This window comes from Dasypus novemcinctus, chromosome 5 (genome assembly GCF_030445035.2).
Source record: "Dasypus novemcinctus isolate mDasNov1 chromosome 5, mDasNov1.1.hap2, whole genome shotgun sequence".
Classification (NCBI taxonomy): Eukaryota; Metazoa; Chordata; class Mammalia; order Cingulata; family Dasypodidae; genus Dasypus; species Dasypus novemcinctus.
The window spans coordinates 142,742,518-142,765,745 of NC_080677.1; the positions used below are offsets into that span (position 1 = coordinate 142,742,518).

The window sequence follows — 23,228 nt, forward strand, 5'->3', positions numbered from 1 at the left end:
ATTTTTATTTCTTTCCCCTTCGCACCCCCCCACCCCCAGTTGTCTGCTTTCTGTGTCCATTTGATGTATGTTTTGTGTCCGCTTGTATCCTTGTCAGCAGCACCTGGAATCTGTGTTTCTTTTTGTTGGGACGTCTTGCTGCGTCAACTCTCCTTGTGTGTGGCACCATTCCCAGGCAGGCTGCACTTTTTTTGTGATGGGAGGTTCTCCTTACGGGTCGCACTCCTTACGCGTGACGCTCCTCTACGCTAGGGACACCCCTGCGTGGCACAGCACTCCTTGCGCGCATCAGCACTGCACGTGGGCCAGCTCATCACATGGGTCAAGAGGCCCTGGGTTTGAACCCTGGACCTCTCATGTGGTCAGCAGACGTCCTGTCCTTTGGGCCAAATCTGCTTCCTGTGTGGTTTTGTTTTTGATACTTAAATTCAATCCAACTAGAATGTATTTATGAATATTGACTAAGGTAGAGATCCATATATTTTTTTCCAGATAGCTAAACAGTTGTCCCAACACATTTATTGATTAATCAATCTTCCCCCACTAATTTAAAATGCCACTTTTATTATAATCAGAATCTTCACAGACATTTGGCTCTATTACTGGGTTTTATGTTTTGTTTCATGGGTCTGCCTATTGATGCACTAGTACCACAGTGTTTTAGTTATCTTGGTACTATAATTTAAATTTAATATCTGATTTACTCTTAAAGAATTTCCTGGGCAAGTCTTGTTTAATTCTCTATAGAACTTTAAAATAACCTTATCTATTTTTATATTGGCATTTAAATTATTTTAGAGGTAATTTGAATTTATATTGTCTTTCATCCAATATTGTGCATGTCTTTCTGTTTGCTCATGTCTTTTGTGTCCATAGCATTACAGAATTTTCTTCTTACAGATCTTGTCATTTCTTTTATTTATTATTAAGGATTTTATCTTTGTTATTTCTGTTGTAAATAATCCAGATCTTTTTTTGCCTTTAAATTTCCTGGGTTTTTTAAATTTTTGTGTTTTTTTTTTTTTGGTTTGTATATAGACTGCTGTTAGTCTCAGTATATTAGCTTGTACTTAAAGAATTTATTGAATGATTTCATTATTCACAATACACTATCAGTTGATTCTCTTGGGTTTTCTAGATATATGTTCTGTAAATAATCATTTCAACTCCTTACAAACTTTTATGCCTCATTTCTTTCCCCATTTTCAACTTACCAGTTATTACCTTTGGAAGAGTGTTAATGTGGTAGGAGTACATGTCTTTGAATAGTAGTGAGCAGGTTAAGGAGTATTTATTCATTTCTCTTTTCTGTGGGATCAGATCCTGAATTTTATTAAATGCCTTTTTATTACCTATAGGAATACCTATTTGACTTTATTAATATGTAAGTATTAAATTATATTAATATTTAACATTATAGCCTGCATATTCAAATATTTTCTTTAGGATTTTTAAATCAGTATGTCTATGGGACCCTACTTTTCTATTATTTTTGTAGGGTTTTTTTTTTTTTATCATTATTATGCTGGATTCCTTGCTTTTTTTCTAATGGAAGTGTTTAAATAGCCTTGGAGTTATCTGGTCATTAAAGGTTTGACAGAGTTACTTTTGAATATGAACCTACCTGGTATTTTTCTGGGGAAACCTTGCCAACTTTTCTATTTATTTCTTTGGAAACTGGCCTTTTTAAGTATTCTATTTTTTCTCTGGTCAAGTTTTGGTCATTTGTATTTTTATAGAAAATTGCAGTGTTTACCTTAGTTTTCAAATACATTTGCCCAGAACTGAACAAAGTAGTTGCTTAGGATTATTCTGACTATGTCCATATAGACATGTTTATAGTTATTGTGTTAATGCTCTGAACCCTAATTTCTTTTTTTTATTTTTTATTTTTTAAATGTTACATTAAAAAAATATGAGGTTTCCATACCCTCCCTAACCCCACTCCTCCCCCCATAACAACCTCCTCCATCATCATGAGACATTCATTGCATTTGGTGAATACATATCTGAGCACCGCTGCTCCTCATGGTCAATGGTCCACCCCATAAGCCCACACTCTCCCACAGTCCACCCAGTGGGCCATGGAAGGACACACAATGTCCGGTAACTTTCCCTGCAGCACCACCCAGGACAACTCCAGCCCCTGAAAATGCCCCCATATCACATCTCTTCCTCCTACTCCCTACCCCAGCAGCCACCATGGCCACTTTCTCCACACCCAATGCCACATTTTCTTCGATTACTAATCACAATAGTTCATGAATAGAATATCAGTAAGTCCACTCTAATCCATACTCTATTCCTCCATCCTGTGGACCTTAGAATGGTTGTGTCCACTCCACATCTATATTAAGAGGGGGCTTAGATTCCACATGGATGCTGGATGTAATTCTCCTGCTTTCAGTTGTAGGCACTCTTGGCCCCCTGGTGTGGTGTGAACCTTAATTCTTGATTAGATTAGATTATACCTCTATTTTCTTTTTCCTTAAGAAGGAGCTCTTGGATATTAGTTCTACCATTTTTGATTTTTAAAAGCACAGCTTTAGCTGTTTTCATCATTATATTTAGCTATTTGTAACTTTTAGATAATCTTTTTAGCCCAGTGGTTATTTAGGAGAGGTTATTATGACTAGCAAAGGTCTGTATCACTTTTGGAATCTACTTGTGGCCGATTGTGTGATGAATATTGTGAATGTTTCTTGGACCTTAAAGAGGTATTCTTTTGGTTTCAGAATAATCATTAAGTAGATTTTATACATTAAGTGGGTCTAATGAAGTCTTATTTAGTAGGTCTTCTAAATCCATACTTAATTTTTTCCAGTAGAACTTTTGTGAAGAGAAGTAAATTAAAATCTCATAATTCTGTATTTGTCGCTATCTCCTTTATTTTTTATAGTTTTGCTTTATAAGAATCTAATGCCTGTTTTGTTTCGATGATTTTTTCCATGGATTCCAAATCCTATAAAGTACAGTTTGATCCCTCCTTTATTTGGAATGCATTTTTATGATATGTCTTTGCCCGTTCTTTTTTCAGTCTTTCTGAGTAAAGTGTATGTCTTCTGTTTACAGCATATTTTTTGTTTGTCTTTTTGTTTTTCTGTCTTTTTGTTTTAAAATTGTGTTTGGCCAATTTGTATTTATTACAAAGACATGCTTGGCCTTGGTCCTCTCACTGAATTTAAAAAGCTTTCTCTTTTTATTTTTTCTTTTGTTGTTTTTATGTTCACTACATAATATGTTGGTTTTTGTTTTTTAATTTATTTTTCCTCCCTCCCTCCATTGTCTGCTGTCTGTGTCCATTCGCTGTGTGTTCTCCTGTGTCTGCATGTATTCACATTAGGTGGCTCCAGGAACCGATCCTGGGACCTTCTAGAGTGGGAGAGAAGTGATCACTTTCTTGTGCCACCTCAGCTCCCTGATTTGCTGCATCTCTTATTGTCTCTCCTCTGTTTCTCTTTTTGTTGTGTCATCTTGCTGCGTCAGCTCATCACATGGGCCAGCTTGCCCTCACCAGGAGGCCCTGGGTATAGAACCCTGGACCTCCTATAAGGTAGATGGGAGCCCAGTTGCTTGAGCCACATCTGCTTCCCCATAATATGTTTTGTATGAGTTTCTTCAGATAGCTTGGAACATTTATATTTTTGTTGTAAAGGTTACTTTTATTAACAATTAGTCCTTTTTCCAAGGTTTCCTAGTTTTATTTGTTGAAGTTCATTCTCTGAGTTTAGAAGGTTTTTCAATGCTAAGTTCTTGAAATTTCAAAATTGTTTATTTGTTGCTTTGATACTTGGATATAAACTTTTTGAGGACTTGACAGGCAGTACTCCCCTGTCTTCTAGCATGGAATGTTTTTCTGGAGAAGTCTGAGGCCAGCCTGATTTATCTCACAAAATTTTTTTTACTACTATCCAAAGAACTCTTTGGCTAGAAATTAACTGAAAAATAAAATAAAATGTGTGTGAGAAGGAGGAATTTGATTGGCGGATAATGAAAAATGGTACAGATTCAATGGTATCTTTAACAATTTCTTTCTTTAAAAAATAAACTGTTAGGAGCAAATGTGCCAGACTGTTCAAATGAGTTCAGTATAATTGATAAATACAAGAGAGTATGTACTATTCTCTGTGCTCCAAGGTATGTTTGAAATATTATCCTTAAACAGGTCATTTCCCTATAAGTCAGAGAACTTGTAAGTTTCAGTGATCTAATTCAAAGTATATTTATTTAACTAAAATCACATTTTTGCCTCATTGATCACTATGTGCATTCTTGTTTTCCTTACATGTTGTCAACCTCTTCCGTAATTCTGGTATTTTTGTTGGTATTTTGTTTTCTTATGTTTTGAGTAAAAGTATTTCGTATTCTAAGGTCCTTTGGATATTATAAAATTCTACATTTGTTATCTGCAGAATGGAAGTTAGTGAAGTAATTGTCCAGAGGTTAGCACTAAAATATGTTAAGTGATTTATATTTGATGGTTTGAAACTATTTTGAAGCTATTATTACTCTAAATATACAGATTAGAATTTAGGGATGAAATACTATGATACTTAAAATAGTTTTAAGTACTCAATACTCTTTCCCCCTTTTTTTTTTAATAGCAGAGTGCTCTTAAGTACAAGTCATAAAAAAAAACATAAATAGCCTCCATTTCCTTATTTTGTTCATTTTAGTTTCTAGTACTAAGGGAGTTTAAAATTTGCTTTTCCTCTGTGTTCAGGTATATGTCTCGAGTCCACGGTATGCATCCAAAAGAGACCACCCGTCAGCTGAGCTTAGCTGTGAAAGATGGTCTTATTGTTGAAACTCTTACAGTGGGCTGCAAAGGTTCTAAAGCTGGTATTGAACAAGAAGGATATTGGTTGCCAGGAGATGAGATTGTAAGTATATTTTATTTGATAAATTTGGAGATGCTGACTTTCACTTTTTTAATATTATTTAGATATAATCTATAGAAATTCATTTTCAGAAGTTTAATATTTCCCTTTAGCATTATGTATTAACATTAATAATCTACACTGGGTATACTTTTTACTGATTCTTTAAGAGATAAGTCACTTTTAAAAAGAGCCTAGTGGAGCAGGTGTAGCTCAGTGGTTGAGTGTGTGCTTCACATGTATGAGGTCCCTGGTTCAATCCCCAGTACCTCCTTAAAAAAAAAAAAAAAGCCTGCTCTTCCTGTCTGTTACCTTAAAACTAATCAATAAAGCAAAAACCCTTATCACAAAATTAATAAATTTTAGTATATTTATTTACTAAATAAATTTAGTAAAAAATGTTTCAATAAATTTGAGTAAAAATTGTTTCAACACAAGATAATGTTGAAACCTTCTAGACAGATTGAAAGGAATAAAACTATCTTATAAAATCTTATTTTAAGTTGTAGTTTCATCAGCAACTACAGCCAAGCTTCAACTGGAATTTTGTTGCAAAGTACAGGGGTTCCAAATGTTAGGCATCTCTGGCCAGTATCTTATCTAATGACTATAACCATTTTTGTGGCACTGGAACAGAAATCAAATAGAAAAGACAAAGTTTTTCTTTATATTTTTTACCTAGTTCTTATTTTGATTTATCTTTTAAGTTAAGATATTTTAATATTCTGTTTTCTTGGGGCACATTTTTTCTTATGTAAAGACTGGTTTCATGTTATTGTTTCTACTTTCATACTTAGTTGCTTTTGATATTTTAATATATTGATTGGAAATATCTTAATTTTTAGAAAGAAACTCATTTAAGGTGATAGGTTTCAAATATAGTTGATTACTTGGTAGTTTTTAAAGGAATAGATTTAAGAACTGCATATTTTGAGAGTGTTTTATCATGAATTCTCTATAAAATCTAAAACTTTAAAACTCTTAAAAATTGGTTCTTTGTAGAAAAGTTTTCCAGAAACTTTGAATTGTATTTTCTTTTTTGTTTTACAGTAGTTGAGCCTACAAACACATACTATCACATAGCTGAGAGCAATAAACTGACAAACATAGTTCATGGTAGTGAGCTGGTTCAAAGAAGCAGCTGTGATAAATTATAAAACTGGAAAAGTTGTTATGTTTTAATACTGTTTTTGTCAGTTTAAGCTATTACTTCAGAGTTTCAGAAAAGAAAATTCACAGTTTCCACAAACAGAAAACACTGGGAAAAAAAGTTTCATTTCATTGGTATCATTTAGTTTGTGCACTAGAAGTCGTATTGAAAAAGTTAAGTAAAAATGTTTGCATCAGAACAGTTCTTCTGTTGACTTTCCTTACAGGAAAGTAAAGCTTTATGGCCAATGAAGAGACTTTTGGTTAGGATATAGTAAGAATAATATCAAGTAATATAAATTTATCTGTATCAGACATCTGAAGTAGGGGAACCCTGAATAATTGAAAGGTTAATGTATATTCAAAATAATCATAACAGCATTAATCTAGATAATATAAAATTTCTCATCCAAAAATGATTAGAAATTTTTAAATTGGTATAGAAGGCTATACTGATCATTTCTGAGATTTATATTGGAATTAACCAGTAGTAGGTGCAACTTACAGTGTGGTTTTGGTTTGTTGATCTTATGTACAATTGTTCATAAAAGCCACTCTCAAGGTTGACATGACAGTGTGAGTTATTATCCATAATTTAATCATCTGATTGACTTTTTTGCCTTTGTCCTTTTGCTTCTCTGTGATTATATTTCTCCTTACTTTTTTAGATTTGTGCTTTTCCATATGCCTTCTTCCTCTTCAAGTTGAAGTTTCTTTGTTCAGTTTAATTCAACAAGCAGTTAATGAGATTATGTGTTCACCAAAATATTAGGTTCTGTATCCTATTTTTTTACTTTCACATGTTTTAGTGTTTATATTTATAATAGCTTTTCTATTTTGTTGTTTCTTTTTCCTAGGTGAAATCTTCTGTGTAATCAATCAGCCAGTGTACAGGTTTTATTGTGATTGGTTCTTATTCACAGACATTTTTACATTCAAAATACATGTATGATATAAGTACAATTAAGTATACTAAAATTTTGCCTAGTTTATAAAATATGTAAATTTTAAAAATTCAGATGCAATATAGTGTAGTAGAAAGAGGTAAGATCTTATATGTTCTAATAGACAGGGATTCCAATCCATTTCAAGCATTTATGTAGTTGTGTGACCTTGAGGAAATTTTTTAACCTTTCTGATCATCAGTCCCTCAGCTGTAATGTGAGAATATTAATATCTAATTATTTGATTGTTTTAGGGAGTAAATGAGATTATCTATATATAGCATATAATCATATACTCAAAGCAAATTTTTTACCAGGAAATAAATATGCTTAAAATAGGAAATGACTATTATAATATAGCAAAAGCACACAAATTTCTTATTAACTGTATAAGCAAAATTTCTTTCCATGGTCTTTTTCTTCAACCTTTATCCTCAAGCACACAGACATTTGTAAAGAAGTTTTCCTGTAAAATACTGGATTTTTATTTAAGGTATAGCTATAAAATAATGAAATTAATCATATGTGTATCTCATTAACTTGGCTGTTGAAGCCCCCTGGCTTCATATGTATATGTATTATAATTTTTATGCCCTAATAATTCTTTAGAAGTATATTAATTAACCATATGCTATGCTTGTTCACAATACAGGCGTCCTACTTGTAGCTTGCTTCATGTATTTGTGTTAACTATATGGTCCGTGCAGGTAGAGCTGCCTTGTTTAGTGGTGCCAATTGTGAACTATGCAACATAGGAGTTACCATTCCCATCACAGACATTATATGTTGTATATTTGTGCAACATTTCTCTAGCATATGACAATAAAGTATTTTATTCTAACAAAACCAGTAAATAAGAAGAATGTCTCATGGAGGAGCACCTTTTCATAAAGGCAGACCAGCATTTGAATATGGGACAATCTTTTAGTTTTATCACCTTGTATATGGTATAAATCATTTTGATGTCTCTAAAAACTGAGTTTTTAAATTGTTTTTATTCATCTTGTTTATTTTCTGTCTCAGTATCAAAAGAGGAAAAAATATATATATGGCCTTAGGAAGGAAAGGTTAATAGAATGTTTTCAATGATTTGTTTTTAAATTTTTAAATCAAAATTTAAAATATTCTTTACTCAGGCACTTCTGTCATTTTATAAATGGATATTAAAGCTTTACTTTTTTCCCCCCTTCTTTAGCCTCTGAAAAATAGCAGCTGTCTTCTCAGAAGTGGGGGAAATTTTTAATTTTTCTTCTTAAGTTCCTCAAATTATATCCCCTGAGATATACCTTATATTGGTGAAGAGGCTAGACTCTAGTTGTCTTATTTCCAAAATTATGTTGAGGAAGAGAAGGCAGACAAGAGTTTAGTTTTCTTTATGCCACTTGACCGTAGTTGATAGAGTTTTAAACACCAAAGAGTTTGTTTATATTACATTTTTATTCTACCTCAGCTACCTTTTTCGAATGCTAATTTTTAAAAACTTGTTAAAACTGAAAAATATACAAATCTTGAACATTATTTTTATTAAATCTCAGAAATCATTTAATAAAAGCTTAAGAACTATAATTATCTATAATCTGTTTAAGAGGAAGCCTATATATTACTAAGTCTCAGGTAGGGGCCTCTATTGTTTTAAAGTTCCATCTACTAGATTGGAGTGATTTTTAGACATTTTGAAATGGTGGTCTCAATCATCATTTTCAACCCTATGTATTCTCCATTTTGACAAACGATGGTAAAATTAGGCAACAAATAAGTACCTTCGTGGTGATAATTTAAATATGTCTATTTGAGATGGTAGAAGGAAAAAAGTAGTTAATTAAAAGTCTACTCCCAGTTTTAAAGTTTGCTTAAATTAGTCAGTAAACCTTATGTTACATATGTTGCATATGTAACAGCCAATTTTTTAAATTACAAGCTTGCTGAACCTGGGAAACACTCCTGTAAATTTTCTGTGATCATCTTTAACTTCCAGATGAGTATGTCATTAATATTTACTCACAGGAGCCAAATAATTCTTTTAAAGGTGAACAGAAAAAAAAAGTTTTCTTAGCTTTTGAAATTATAGGCCAATAAACCAGGACACAAAGTAAAAGTAAAATTTTCTGATGTTTGGCCATTCAACATTTTATTATATCACAGCTTTTTTCTTTAATTTTAATTTTTTTAAAAGAAATCTACCTGTTCTCACAAACTGCTTTATCATCTGATGCTTTAAAGAAACAGAAATGGATGGTTATATCTGATTCATATTTTTTCACAATATTTCACCCCTTTTATTTTTACAAATTGTGAAGTATATTTCTTCAGAATTTTACCTTTTTACGTGCTTAAGTTTGATACTAATAGCTCCTTTTGTAATAAATATAAATTAATCTGTTTGAGTTAAACTCTTAATTCATAAAATACTAAAAATAGTGACAATTTTAAAAGAGTTATTTACTTCAACCTAGGAATATATTACAAAATTATTTGATGTGCTATAGTCAGGGAAGTAGCCTTGAATTATGAATTATTTGTAAATAAAACGTATCAAACATGGGTTTTGAAGCTGGGGCAGTTAATATTATTTATCTGGTGACTTTCAACTTTATTCATGCTCCCCTGCACAAAGCTATGACTCTACCCCTTTTATTTGACAGCATATTGTTGGTCTGACAGTAAATAATTTGGTCATCAGTGTTGAAGATGAATTAAAAATATAAAACCTAATATTTTCTATAGAACTACTTCTCCCTTTAGTTACATACCAACTATGGTCTCATATTTTCTTTCACAATTGTCAGTACAAAAATAATGCATCATGGGGAGAGGGTGTATGTAGCTCTGTGGTTGAATGAGTGCTTCCCATATATGAGGTCGCAGGTTCAATCCCCAGTGCCTCTGTAAAAAAAAAAAAACAAAAAAACCCCATATATATATATATATATATATATATATATATATATATATATATATATATATATATAATGTATCAGTTTAAGAAACATAGCTTACATTTACATTTTTGTTTAGAATGTTACCAGTTTGTTTTGCTGCTTATGATTCAAGAGTAACTGTAAACATGAATTCAGGTCTTGTTTCTTCTGAACCTTCAATTTGAGTATTTTCTTTTCACATAATCTAGTTTGTACTGCCTGTGTCTCATATCATTTTTAGAGTAGGCATAACAAGAATTTTTCTTGTTTATTTAGGATTTTTGACAGCTTTTAAAAAGAGCATAATTAATGAAAATATAAATTTTGTGTTTTCTTAAAGAGAGCATATTATATTGGGGATAAATGGGCTTAAATCTTAATTTACAATGGGGCAGGAGAAATACTTTTTTATCCCTGTCATCATCTGCTTTTGCCAATCCAAAATGTCTAGTCTGAAAGAAGTTTATATTGATATAATTCTTATAATTTAGTGAAGCTGACAACTTTTAGATAGATAATATTGAAATTTGTGGCATTGTTTTTCAGAAAAAAACACCATAAGCAATCCATGGCAAGAAGTGATTCCCTTGCTGTGTTCTTGAGAAAAATATTGAGAGGCCTGCTAAATTAAAACTGAGCTTTATTCTCTCAACCTCCTTTCATAAATATAGCATAGTAGAGTAAGAGTTGTTTCTAAAATTTTAAAACTTTGCCTTTCTCTTACTACAATAATAATCATAAATTAATCATGTTTTAAATACTTTAAATGCCTTAAATGCAAAGTGACCCTTGGATACTGCTGAATTATTAAAAATGTGAATTATGTTTTTTTTTATTGAACTTAATTATGTGTAGAAACACACATGCCTTCCAAATATCCAATAACTGCCTGGTTACAAAAATATAAATAATTACTTATTAAGTAAACTTTTGGTGGTTATTAATTAGAAACCAATAATACTGTGTTTCTATATGCATTCAAACTGTAATATACACACTTGATTCTCAGAAATTATTCTTGTTTTAGTTAAGAATTTCTGTTTTATTCAATAAAATATTTTTGGACCATGCTATCGTGCCATACTCTTTAGCTTATATAGATTGTGTGCGTGCGTGAGTTCTTTCTTTTTTTTCTTTTTCTAAATTCTGTTTCGCTGTTCAGGATTTTTAATTACAAAATATTTAAAATTATTAGAAATATTTAATTATCAAATTCCTACCTCCTAATGGTTAACTGAATTTATTAATAGAATTAATCTAAACCTGGAATTGTAGAGAATTAATTTTACATTGTATCTACACTAAAATACCATATTAAATATATATTTGGTAGTATAATATTTAAATGCTCAAACAGAAATAAGAAATTACTTCAAAAATTAAAATCTTTTGAATTACTGATCATGATGGATTATAATTTAGAAGACATAGTTTTTCACTTAAGTGCTTGCTACATGACTATGAACAACTGTTTCTGCTTCAGTTTTCTCTCTCAACCAGAGTTAATAATATATCTTGTTCTAACTTAGAGAAATGGTGAGAGTAAAATGAGATAATGAATTTTAAAGTGCCTGGAAAAGAAATGCATATATGTTTTATCATTTTGTGACTTAGTCGATCCCTGTCTTGTACACTATAGCAAATGGATAATCATAACACTAACGCTATGTTTACATTGTACCAGACATTCTTCTAAATACTTTATACGTATTAACTCATTTGATCGTTACAAAACCTTATAACCTAGTACTATTTTGTTCCTTTTATAGATAGAAAATGATACACAGAGTAAGTGTTTTGTCCCAGATTATACAACTAGATCTAAGATTTGAAGCAGTCTGGCTCCTGAGCTGATGATCTTAACCAAATGCTCTAAAGTATGACAAAGAGTTAGATAAGTAGGCTCCTGCTGGTTGTTAGGATTTTTTTTCTACTAGATTCTGAAGACAGCCAAGTATAAATTTTATACTTGTAGTGAAGTACTGAGTTTACCACTCTCACATTTATCATTCCTTTTTTAAAAAATCTAGCTCGAGCCAGTTTGAGATCTATAAAACATATATTCATGGTCTTGTGCAAATTTATAATGGCACCAAATTTATTTGTTAATAAAATATTTTTCTATCATAGGATTCATGGCACATGAGTTCCTGGAAAGATTTTTCTCTCATGTCCACTTATAGCTTTCATATTAGTGTGAAAAGTTTCCTCAAACTAGTAACAATTCTTAAGTTTGCATGCTGCTGTCTTTTCATTAACGATTAGCCCATTAATAGATTATCAACTGGTATCTGCAAAATAATATAAGTTGTATAGCAATAATAAACAGTTTAACCATGTGTAAAATCCCTTTAGCCCTGTGTATTGCCTGATATTGAGCAAAGTTGTAGTAGAGAGACCAAGATTATTTTGTTTTTATTTTGAAAGGCCTACAGTATGCAGCCTTTCTCCAGGACAGCAACCCCAAACAAGGTGAACTAATTTTGCAATGTTATTTGACTTTAATTCTGCCTTTTTTTTTTTTTTTTTTGTATTACATTTCTATCCTACTTTAGGCTAGCTTAGTTAACTCTTGCTAGTAGTCTTTGTTAAAAGCATACTGTCTTTACATTGCTTTAAGTTTTGAATTTTGTGTTAGTAGGTTTGCTTTATAATAGCTTTCTTGTATTGGAAGTGGCATTTCACATTAGCTCTTATTCAGGTTGTAACTAGAGTAACTGATGACATCTGGTGGCATCCAATAAAAATACAAACTTAGCTTGTTGGCATACATTTTGAAGATTAGTCAAAAGCACTATATAAATAAATTCTACTTACTAAAAGACAAATTGTAGCTAACTCTAAGTATAGTAAACATGTCTGTATCATTTACTGCTCAGAAAATTGTTTCCTGGATTTAAGGGCTAAGAACTTTTCAACTTTTGCATGTTTCATATATCCCATAGTAAACAGCTATTACAGTAATTAAAAGAATGAACAGCACATACATTCCTCAGCCCATATTTTCTTTTATGTCAGGTTATGGAGTTAGTGGTATACGAATATATATCTAAGAGTTTCTCTACATTTACTTCATTTGAATTATATTTTCATGGGTAATTGTTAAGAAAATCTAAGTCTAGGATTAAATACTCCATATAAGAAAGATCCATTGCATCTTCCTTTCATGGGTGGATGATGGGGAAAAAGGAGAGATGGGAAGAGAAAGGAGGTAATATGAAGAAGCTAGAACTATGCACTAAAATTATATTCTCGTGCTTCCTTTTCTTAACCTAATAACTACCAATTTGATCATCACATGAAGATGAATTATGGAAAGGAATGTAAAAAATTCAAGTGATGAAAGATGGCAGTTTCTGTTGTTTAACAATGAGTCAAATTTAAGCCATCAAAATATTTTACTATGTTTCTGGACAGCTATGAGAAAGATATTCTGAAATACTTTGTTTTAAACTTGGAAAGAATTCTGTAAATTAAAAAATAGATCAAGGTATCTTATGTCCACTGAAACCTAGTTTATCAACAATTATTGATACAAAAATTAAAATAACTAAAATGCAACTCACATATGATCCATCTGATGGGATACACCAATGACTTATTATAATAGAGCCAACCACCACACTTATATATGTCATGTATATATGGTGCCACTACATAACACTTTGTGGGGTAGATGTTTTCTACCATGCATAGAGTAGGGTCTTAGGTCAAATCAATATTTCATGGTTTTTAAGCAGTCCAACTGAAATTACTCCACCAAAGTGACTTTTCAGAGTATAAACAGGTGTAGCAAATACCTAAAAATGGTCATGCCTTTTAAAAAAATTACTGTAGTTGCTAAAGACCACCAATTTCTTAATATAAAGTAAACCAAAGTTTACATTTTTTAAGAATATTAACTTAAGTACTGTTTAGCCATGACTTGGGATGTGGGTTGGGAGACATGAATTTTGGAACATTAGCGAATCTCTTCCTTTTGGAAGGACTCAGTAATGACACTGGATATGGTCAAGCAGTGATACATTTGAACTTTAGGATTTAAAAATAAATGACTGCTTATTAAATGCGTGCTATATAGAAGCCCATTTATTGGAATTATATTGACATCAAAGAAAACAAGAAAGCTATTTAGCCTTGGAAAGAGTGTAGATAGTGTTTTATAAAAAGAAAAATTATGGTGGAGTCCAAGTTTGGAATTTCAGGAGTCCCATTGGAAAAACTTCTATTTTACTAAATGTGGATTTTCACTTGGTTCATTTGGTGACCACATCTATTAAATATGGCTGAAATTAATCACTCTTAACACAGGTAGTTATCATTAAAAACTAAGAGTGATATTATTGAAAAATGAATTTGTAAATTAAGAAAACGTACAAGTCTTCCTGCTTATATTTAAATAGTATTGACTGTAGAAAAAAAATGTGTAAAAAAAAAGAAACTGTCGAAGAACACCTGTGCTGTGTATGTGCAGTCATGTTCTTTTATGTACAGGAATAGCCCCAATAAGAAAATAAACCTACTTTCTTTTTGTTTTTATCCTAATGTCCTTTGGAGAATGTGACTAAACCTTTGGTTTCACATTTTCAGTTTATTTTTCCAAATTCAACAGACCCTGAAAACTTGACTACTTATCAGAACACGAACATTCTGACTAATGGTTCTTTTCAATAAAGCATCCAATACCATGGATGAGATAAGAATAGTGAACATCACCATTTATTACTATTCTCTCTGTTCCCACAGTGTGCTAAGTATTTATTATTATATATTTTTGAAAGGCAGAATAAATCAGAGGTCTTTTTAGTTGAAACACTAAGTTATAAGTTGGTTTAGTATATTCAGTTTACTGAAGAAATTATGCCATTGGCTATGTAAAAGATGAAAGATTATGTTAGAACTGGGATTGGATTTGGACTTATTTCATTTTGGACTGGTTTTGCTATCAGATCTTTTATGACATCTCTGAATATTAACAGTGTTTAGAAAAGAATTAAAAATTTAAAGAAGTAAATTTCTAGGTATTTTGTTCCCTCTTGGTTTAACACAGAAATGTCTAAAATTGTATTTAATGCCTAATATCTGATGGACTTTAGTTTCAATTTTGTTCTTAGTCATTGCAGATATTGACAAAATGTCATACCAAATTATTTTGTATTTTTTGTAGGACTGGGAAACAGAAAATCATGACTGGTATTGTTTTGAATGCCATTTGCCTGGAGAGGTGTTGATATGTGACCTGTGTTTTCGTGTGTATCATTCCAAGTGTTTGTCTGATGAGTTCAGGCTTAGAGACAGCAGTAGTCACTGGCAGTGCCCAGTTTGCAGGGTGAGTACCTATGAGCTTTAATGTGCTGGTTAGAGGGTTGAAATTAATTAATAATAGCATCACAAAGATATCCCAGGTGGTCTTGCCAGGTTAATGGCTAAAGTACTGGAGGGTGGGGGTAATCTACTGAAATGATGATAAATGTATACAGAGAACTCAAAAATGGATATCCCAGAACACATAACATATTTCAGGGTATTATCCATATGGATTTTAGAAAGTTTCAATCACATAAAAATATACTCTTTTCCCTTACTAATATACCTGCCTCTGGATTATGTGACTACTTTAATGGATAGCCTATGGAAAGCAAGAAATACTATACTATACCAAGATCTGTTTACTATATACTTCACAGTAACTGCAAAATTTATACTATTTAGAAAACAGTTAGCAAAAGGCACATTGTTGGAAACATTCTTTATCTATTTCCCATTTTATATCCATGTAATGTTGCCTTTATTTTTGTCATATCATGAATTAGTTTATTTTTTACTTATATTTTATTTGGAGGGTGGAGGGATGGAACAACTGTATATAAAGATTTTGGATTACTTTATTTAAAGCAAAATGAAGTAGGTAAAATAGTCACTTTCCACAATTATTTTCATTCATTTTCCCCATTAAAAAGTATACATGCTGTGCTTGTTGGTTGCAGAATGTGGTTTGTCTGTGTATATGAGTGAAGCGTGATGACTAAATACTACATTAAATATGGCATTGGTAGTGTTAAATAAGGAATTATTTGACTGCAACTTCTATTGTTGTATACTTGCAATTATTAAAATATTTATTTGGAATCATGCAAATTGTCCATATTACTCATGAGTTCAGTTAGTAAATATGCCTTGTAGTGTTTGAGTACTTAAATGTTCATTTATTAAGTTTTGTCTTCATACTTTCCCTCCTGTTTAACATAAGTCAAAAATTTCCTGCCAGCATAAACGAAGTACAATATACATGCTAGTCTTACTTCGGTAACTATGGTTTTGTATTACCTAAGTATACTTAATCTTTCTGTCACTACTATTCATATTCCAATTGGCAGACAGTTGGGATAGCATTTAAAAATTAGTCATTTGCTTAACTGCTAGATAAGTCCCTAAATCTGAATATATTCGTATCAGTTTTAATCTGTACCTCTCTGTGAAGTCTAGAAGAAATTAGCATACTCAGTGGTATTAAGTATTCACAAAGCAAAGCATATGCATTAATGTTTGTGTTTTATGCTCATGATTTTGGTTTTGAGATTAATGCAGATTAAACACACACATATCCTTTCCTGTTTTCTGCTAAAAAAATTTACTACAGGAAGTAAAGAATTAATGAGATCTTAAAAATGAACATTTCAGTACTAAAAAGAAAGAGATAAAATTGAGAGGCAGTGTCATTAATCAAATTGAGGTATCATATGGAATCATTGGAATTTAGGAATTATAATTCTGAATACACCTGCCTCTTTTCTGCCATGACTATTTAATATTTAGTTCTTATTTTGGTGATAAAATTTAAACAAAAACACTGGGATTTTTGAGGATGAGTTAAATTTCACTGCAGATGTTTTATATTTCTTATATTAAGAATGGATATCAAACAATTAAACCTTTGAAAAAAAATGTATCATACATCTTCCACCAGAATTCATTACCAAGTTTTGTCTGATTCTATTTACTATGTTTTTTTTTTTTTTAACTTCAGAGTGGTGCTTGGTTTACACAGAAACATGATAGCCACAGTGAACCTTGGCTTATCCTATCCTTTTCTTCTCCTTGATTTTCCTTTTGTCTTTTTCGATTTAAATATTTCACACAGTGGTACAATTATGTGTACTAAAATGATGCTGTGAGTCAATACAAGTCTTGAGTTAAATATTCATTTTATAGCCTATGAGCTACTTTTATGTAAGGCTCATTAAAGCCTATTTTTTTAGTTGAAGATGGGGAGTTTTATCTTGAACTTTTAAAAAACTTCCAAAGAAACAGCTATTTTGGTGTTAGGTCTATTCTATTGTTTTAAATAGTTTTTAAAGAAAATGATAAGAAATGCCAAGAATTCCTTTCCTGGGAGAAGGAATAATGATGACCTTGAATTCTAATGGAATTTTAAATACCTTTAAGGTGAAATTTGTGGTTGATTGGTTTTTTAGAAACAAGCTGTCAAAACTCTGAGTAAAGACATTTTTTGTAATCTAACATGAGAGGAACTGAACAGATGGAAATATCCTTGGGCTAAGAGAACTGAGAATCCATTAGACTGAAATTCAAGAACTATAGTACCAAATCAGAATAACATTCTCTTTTATCTTTTAAATTAATTTTTGGAAATAATATATATTGATTTACATAGACCAGGTAAGGAATTTTGGAGATAGGATGGCAGGGTCAAATTTCAATATAGGTAAAAACAGTAGATGGAAGCCAACCATTGCTACCTAAAATTGAAGATTAAAATAAGCCTCTTTCCAATATTCTGTAATGATGAGACTATTATTTCAATCTTATGTGGCCACTGTCACTTACAACTGAAAATAGATTGTTACTCAACTATCAGCTGTGTTACCTAATTTAATCTATTTCATGCAGCTTTATTCCATATATTTATTTCTGAACTATTTTAAGAAGGCAATACAGAATATTTTCTCAATTTAGAATTTAATCAATTTTCATTAAGAATAGCCAAGAATCTCATAACCCTGAGGATATTTCTTTGGCATGTTTGCCTTTCTAAAAAGTAAGCTTGCACTTTACAGACATACTAGATTATAATTAAACTTTCAATTTATAGACACAGTAGACTGTTATAATAAAGTAGCCAATGAATATATCAGAATTTTGCTGTGAAAAAGATTTTGAGTAATGTCCAGTTTCACATTTTGCTCCTGAGAATTCTCATTAATTTAAAATATATAAAGGAATTTTTTAAAGTTTGTTGTAAAAAATTTCAGATAATTATGAGAGAAGCCCTACCTCATAGTAAGTTAAGATTCCTACAAACTTCTCCCTGTATATTTGTATGTGTGTATATATGTTTATATATCTATATCTGTGTCTATATAATTTTACATAAATTACTTGATGTAACCAGTTTGTTTCCACTCAACCTCCCAGACATCTTTACTTAATGATAAATGTTTATTTTATGTTTTTATAAGTGGGTGTACCGTAATTAAACCAGTTCCACATTATTTCAGATTTATACACTCTAAATAACACTGTACTGAAAAATCATCTGTCAATGGTGACATTCACAATGCTATGTCCAAAATCATGCCAAATTTTCAACTTCTGAAGAGCAGTCTTCTTATTATAATTTATTTCTGCATGAAACTGACGATTATATTTTATTTGGATTTATTTTAATTTCATTTTCTGATAGCCATGAATATTCCAGCGGAGGAAATGAGGAAACCATACTTTTTGTGAAAATTGCTTTTTAAGATTTGATTTACATGAAGGAAATACATTTCACACATGGTATAGTGAATTTTTTTTTTAATTGAAAAACAGGAGCAGACATGGCTTAAGCAGTTGCTTGCCTGCTTCCCACATGGGAGGTCCCTGGTTCAGCCCTTGGTGACTCCTAAAAACAAACAAACAACAAGCAAACAAATGGAAAAAACAACTCAGGGGCACCAATGTGGCTCAGGGGTTGAATGCCAGCTTCCCACATATGAGGTCTGGGGTTCAATCCCCAGCTCCAGTACCTTAAAAAAAAAAAAAGCAAATAAAAAAAATTGAAAGGGAATTTACACATCTATGTTCATCTATCTGATGACCTCCTTAGGATAAATTCATTTAAGTAGAATTCTTAGATTTAAAGGATGGGCACAATTAAATTTTTTTAATATAAAGCACCAAATTGCCTTTTGGAAGTGTTAACCCATTTAACCAACACACATGAGATATTTTTCAATTTTTTTTTGCCAATTTGATAGAATAAAAATGGATGTCTCATTTTAATTTCATTGCATTTTCATATATACAGTTTCCAAATTACTAAGCTGTTTTATCCTTAAGTCATTACAGGCAGCAGGGGTGTGTGTGTATGTGTGTATATATTATGTGCACATGCATAACATGTGCACTCAGCCATGCCTACTTGCCTTACAAGTCCGCTGGTGAAAATCATGATACTGTCTGATAACTGTTGGAATTTTTTTTTTATACATGGGCAAAGTAGTCCATTATAAGAAACACTAGGACCACCCCTATCCCATAGATGGATAGGTTGGGCACCACAATGCCTTTTAGAGCAATGCTGCCCTACAGAACATTCTACAGTGATACTTTAATTGTGCTGTCCAATATGGTGGCAGCTAGCCACATGTGGCTTTTGAGCACTTGAAATGTGGCTGGTGCAGCTGAGGAACTGAATTTTAATTTGCCTCATGGAATATTCATATTCTAAATGCTTATACTTCTCCAACAAAACCATTCTTTGGTATCAACTGTCATCTTCATAAGTGGCCTGGCATTTGTTCTCCCCATCAAACCATAGTATAATATGGAAGAATTCATAAGGAAAGGTATAAAACAGCTTGCCCCCATACTGCCTCTGTGCTCCCAATTATAACACAACAGATTTTATAGCAATATTATCCATACACTAGCATAGATTAGTGGCTACAATATCTGATAGTGATGCTCTGAATACAGTACCACATAAAAAGTCAGATGAACTTCAGAAAAAATCATATAGCAAAAGAAAAATTGTTTAGATTTTTCAGACAATATAAATAATTGTACTTGCCAGCTTAGCCATTTGGAGATGTAGTTTGAATGTGGGCCCCTATTTCTTCCATTCTCTTTTAATATGTGCATGTTCCTTACATAAATGAATTTTCTTTTCATAATTTAGAGGAGATTACAGATTTACGTTACTACTTGATTTAAATTCAGATAAATGCAATTTTTATATTTGGAATAAAATTGTGATCAGGAAGCAGAATTTAAGGCTCTGGTTTTGTATGATATGCCTTTACATCATAAATCATACTAACATACTATCATACTAACAAAATGACATGATAATAGTGATTTACTGGCTTTCTTTTCCATATTTGGGCCTGTGAAATGTAATGTTATTCAAGTGAAATCCATCCAGATATTTTTATCCTAGGTGTTTATTGCTATAATTGTTATAAATTTTTTTTAAAAAAGGTATGTTACTATTATTTACTATATTCTAAAATTTCAGTTATTTTACAAACTGTGGTTCACTTTATGACATACTTACTGTGACTTTTAAATGAAAGTATCAATTTAAGTTGCAAAAGAAAAAGTAACTTATTCAAGGTAATGAATAGGCTACATATTATTCATAACATTATGTCTTTAAAAACTAGAAAATGCCCATCTCCTGATTAAGTGGACTTTATCAAAATAAAAAACTTTTGTGCATCAAAGGACATTATCAAGAGAGTGAAAAGATAAGCTACAGAGTTGGAGAATATATTTGGAAATCATATACTTAGTAAGGGTTTAATATCCAGACTTTACAAAGAACTCCTACAGCTCAACAAGAAAAAGACAAACAATCGAATTAAAAAATGGACAAAGGACTTAAATAGACATTTCTTCAGAGAAGCTATGCAAAGGGCCAATAAGCACATGAAAACTAGATATAAGAGAAATGTAAATCAAAACACCAATGAGCTACCACTTCACACCCAATAGGATTGCTATTATTTTAAAAATGGAAAAATAACTTTTGGTGAGGATGTGGAGAAATTAGAACTCTGGTGCCATGCTGGTAGGAATGTAAAATAGTGTAACTGTTAGGAAAACAGTTTAGCACTTCCTCAGAAGGTTAAGTATAGAATTACCATATGACCCAGCAATTCCACTCTTGGGTATAATCCTCAAAAAATTGAAAGCAGGGATGCAAACAGACTGGTACAGCAATGTTCACAGAGGCCTTATTCACAATACCCAAAAGGTACAAACAACCCAAGTGTCCAGCAGATAAATGCATTAAAAAATGTGGTATAAACATTAAACAGAATACTATTCAGAATGAAATTCTAATACATGCTGCAAAATGGACGAACCTTAAAAACATTATGTTAAGTGAAATAAGATAGACACAAAAGGACAAACCTACTGGATGGTTCTATATATATGAAATACCAAGAATAAGCATATTCACAGAGACAGGAAGTAGATTAGAGCTGAGGGAAAGGGGAGGAATGAGTTATTCTTAAAGGGTAACACAACACTGTAAAAGTAATTAATTCCACACTTAAAAAAGGTTAAAATGGCAAATTTTATAAAAAAGGAATGTGGGGCAGCTAATAAAGTCCTAAAATATCCAAAAAAGAAGAAAAATATATGGAAAAAGTTTATAGGAGCATTTTAAATTAACTATTAATTTGGATTTTAAGCCCCATGTACTAATTTTTTTCCACATTGATTATTAGGCTGAAAAATGAAGCAAATGAAGGGACTTAACTGGTCTACTAAAACTAAATCAAGACTAAATCAGCCATTAAGGGTGTACCTACAGTTTTATTAATTGGGTACATTTTGACTCATCATTGCTAATTTAGTTCTGGGTAAGTTATGTTTGAGTCATTTGCACTGTGGCTTCTTCTTGTTCAGGTAGCTAGGAAAAATCATGATGAAAGCTATTTCTTGAAACTGTAGGTAGAAATGTACTTCTGAATCCAATTTTCACTTTATAGGTAGATAGGCGGTATAGTTTATCTTTTGATTTGAAAATTAGGGAGAATACTCAATGTTCAGAATAAAAATGGGACCAAGTGCTAAATGAAAATATTTTTAACATAAATTCCTTATTATGTATCTAGTCTGAAACTATAGGTATTCTTGCTTTCTGGTCAATCTTCTTTCATAAATGTGGTAAATGTATTCTTATACCCTGAAAGTAATCATTCTCACTTTCAAATGTGATAAATCTGGAATGGAGATTTGATTTTTAATAAAATAGAAGCCATGTTTTCTTTTAATGGTATACAATCATAGTACTGAAAACTGTAAGCAACATTAATCAAATATTTAAAAAATTTTAAAGACAATTGTAACAATTTTTCTAACAAAATTAGAAAATTTATTTTTAAAAATCTCTTTCTTTACTTGGTACTTTGAGTTTTGCTGCTCATCTACAAGATTAACCAGAGGGAAAAAATACTGGGAATATTGGCAAAGCCAGAAGATTTTAAAAATAGTTATCTAATCTCTTTATAAGTCACCTAAGCAAGGGGGGGGGGAAGCTTACATATTACCATTCCATAATAAATTTAGCATTGTTACAGTCAAAAAGACTTGGATATGTGTTTGATATGTATTGGGTAGTGCTGATTTTTGGTGGCTTTTTAAGAATCTTAATTGAACTTAAATCAGCTTTTATTTCTAACTGTGTTTAAAGAGAAAATAATTGGAATGGTTCTTACAACAGAATGGTTACAGTTTAATTTAAATAAAAAGATCATTTAATGCTTCTAATGAATGAACTGAAAATATATACTAAGTACACATAATTTCCTTTTGTTTCTGCAAAGCGAAATGCATACAGTGGGAATAGGAAGGGTGTGGGACAATAGGTAGTATTTCCACTGGCTAAACCTAATTCTCATTAAGCAAAGAACAAATGATACTTAAACTATGACTTGAAAACAGAGACATTTAACTTATCAGATAGGAATGGAAAGGCTTATTCCACTGAGGAATACATGCCACCAATTTGAATCTTGTTCTTTCTTTAAAGACTAGTTGTGTAAAAGAGATAGGAACAAATAGATATACAAGATGTTTGTTCCATAAAATTATTCTGAATTTACCTTTCCTACTTCCAAATCTCTATAGCAAGCCAAAAATGAACGTAAAGTTAACAACAAAAATGCACTCAAATTGAACTATAAAATTTCTACATGTACAACACCCCTCTACTATCATATTTTAACAATTTATTTACCAATTTGTGGGTGTGGTGGATTTAGAAATAGTACATATTTTAACTTTAGCAGTTTTTGTGGCCTGTAGCAATGAGT

General features: G+C 31.4%; 1 protein-coding gene across 50 annotated transcripts in view; it reads left to right on the forward strand.

The window, feature by feature from the left end:
- The window catches only part of ZMYND11 (zinc finger MYND-type containing 11), a 135,138-nt gene that overhangs the window by 73,136 nt on the left and 38,774 nt on the right, over nt 1-23,228 (forward strand). For 18 of the 50 annotated variants that reach the window (XM_004454044.5, XM_071215411.1, XM_071215413.1 and 15 more), the window contains one exon: nt 4,724-4,883. In XM_004454044.5, the coding sequence (XP_004454101.1) occupies nt 4,724-4,883 (160 nt within the window). Of the gene's footprint in view, nt 1-4,723; nt 4,884-6,744; nt 6,802-6,984; nt 7,467-12,318; nt 12,364-15,058; nt 15,221-23,228 lie in introns of those variants that run through there. The other 32 variants (XM_004454039.5, XM_071215396.1, XM_071215395.1 and 29 more) reach the window with 4 other exon arrangements.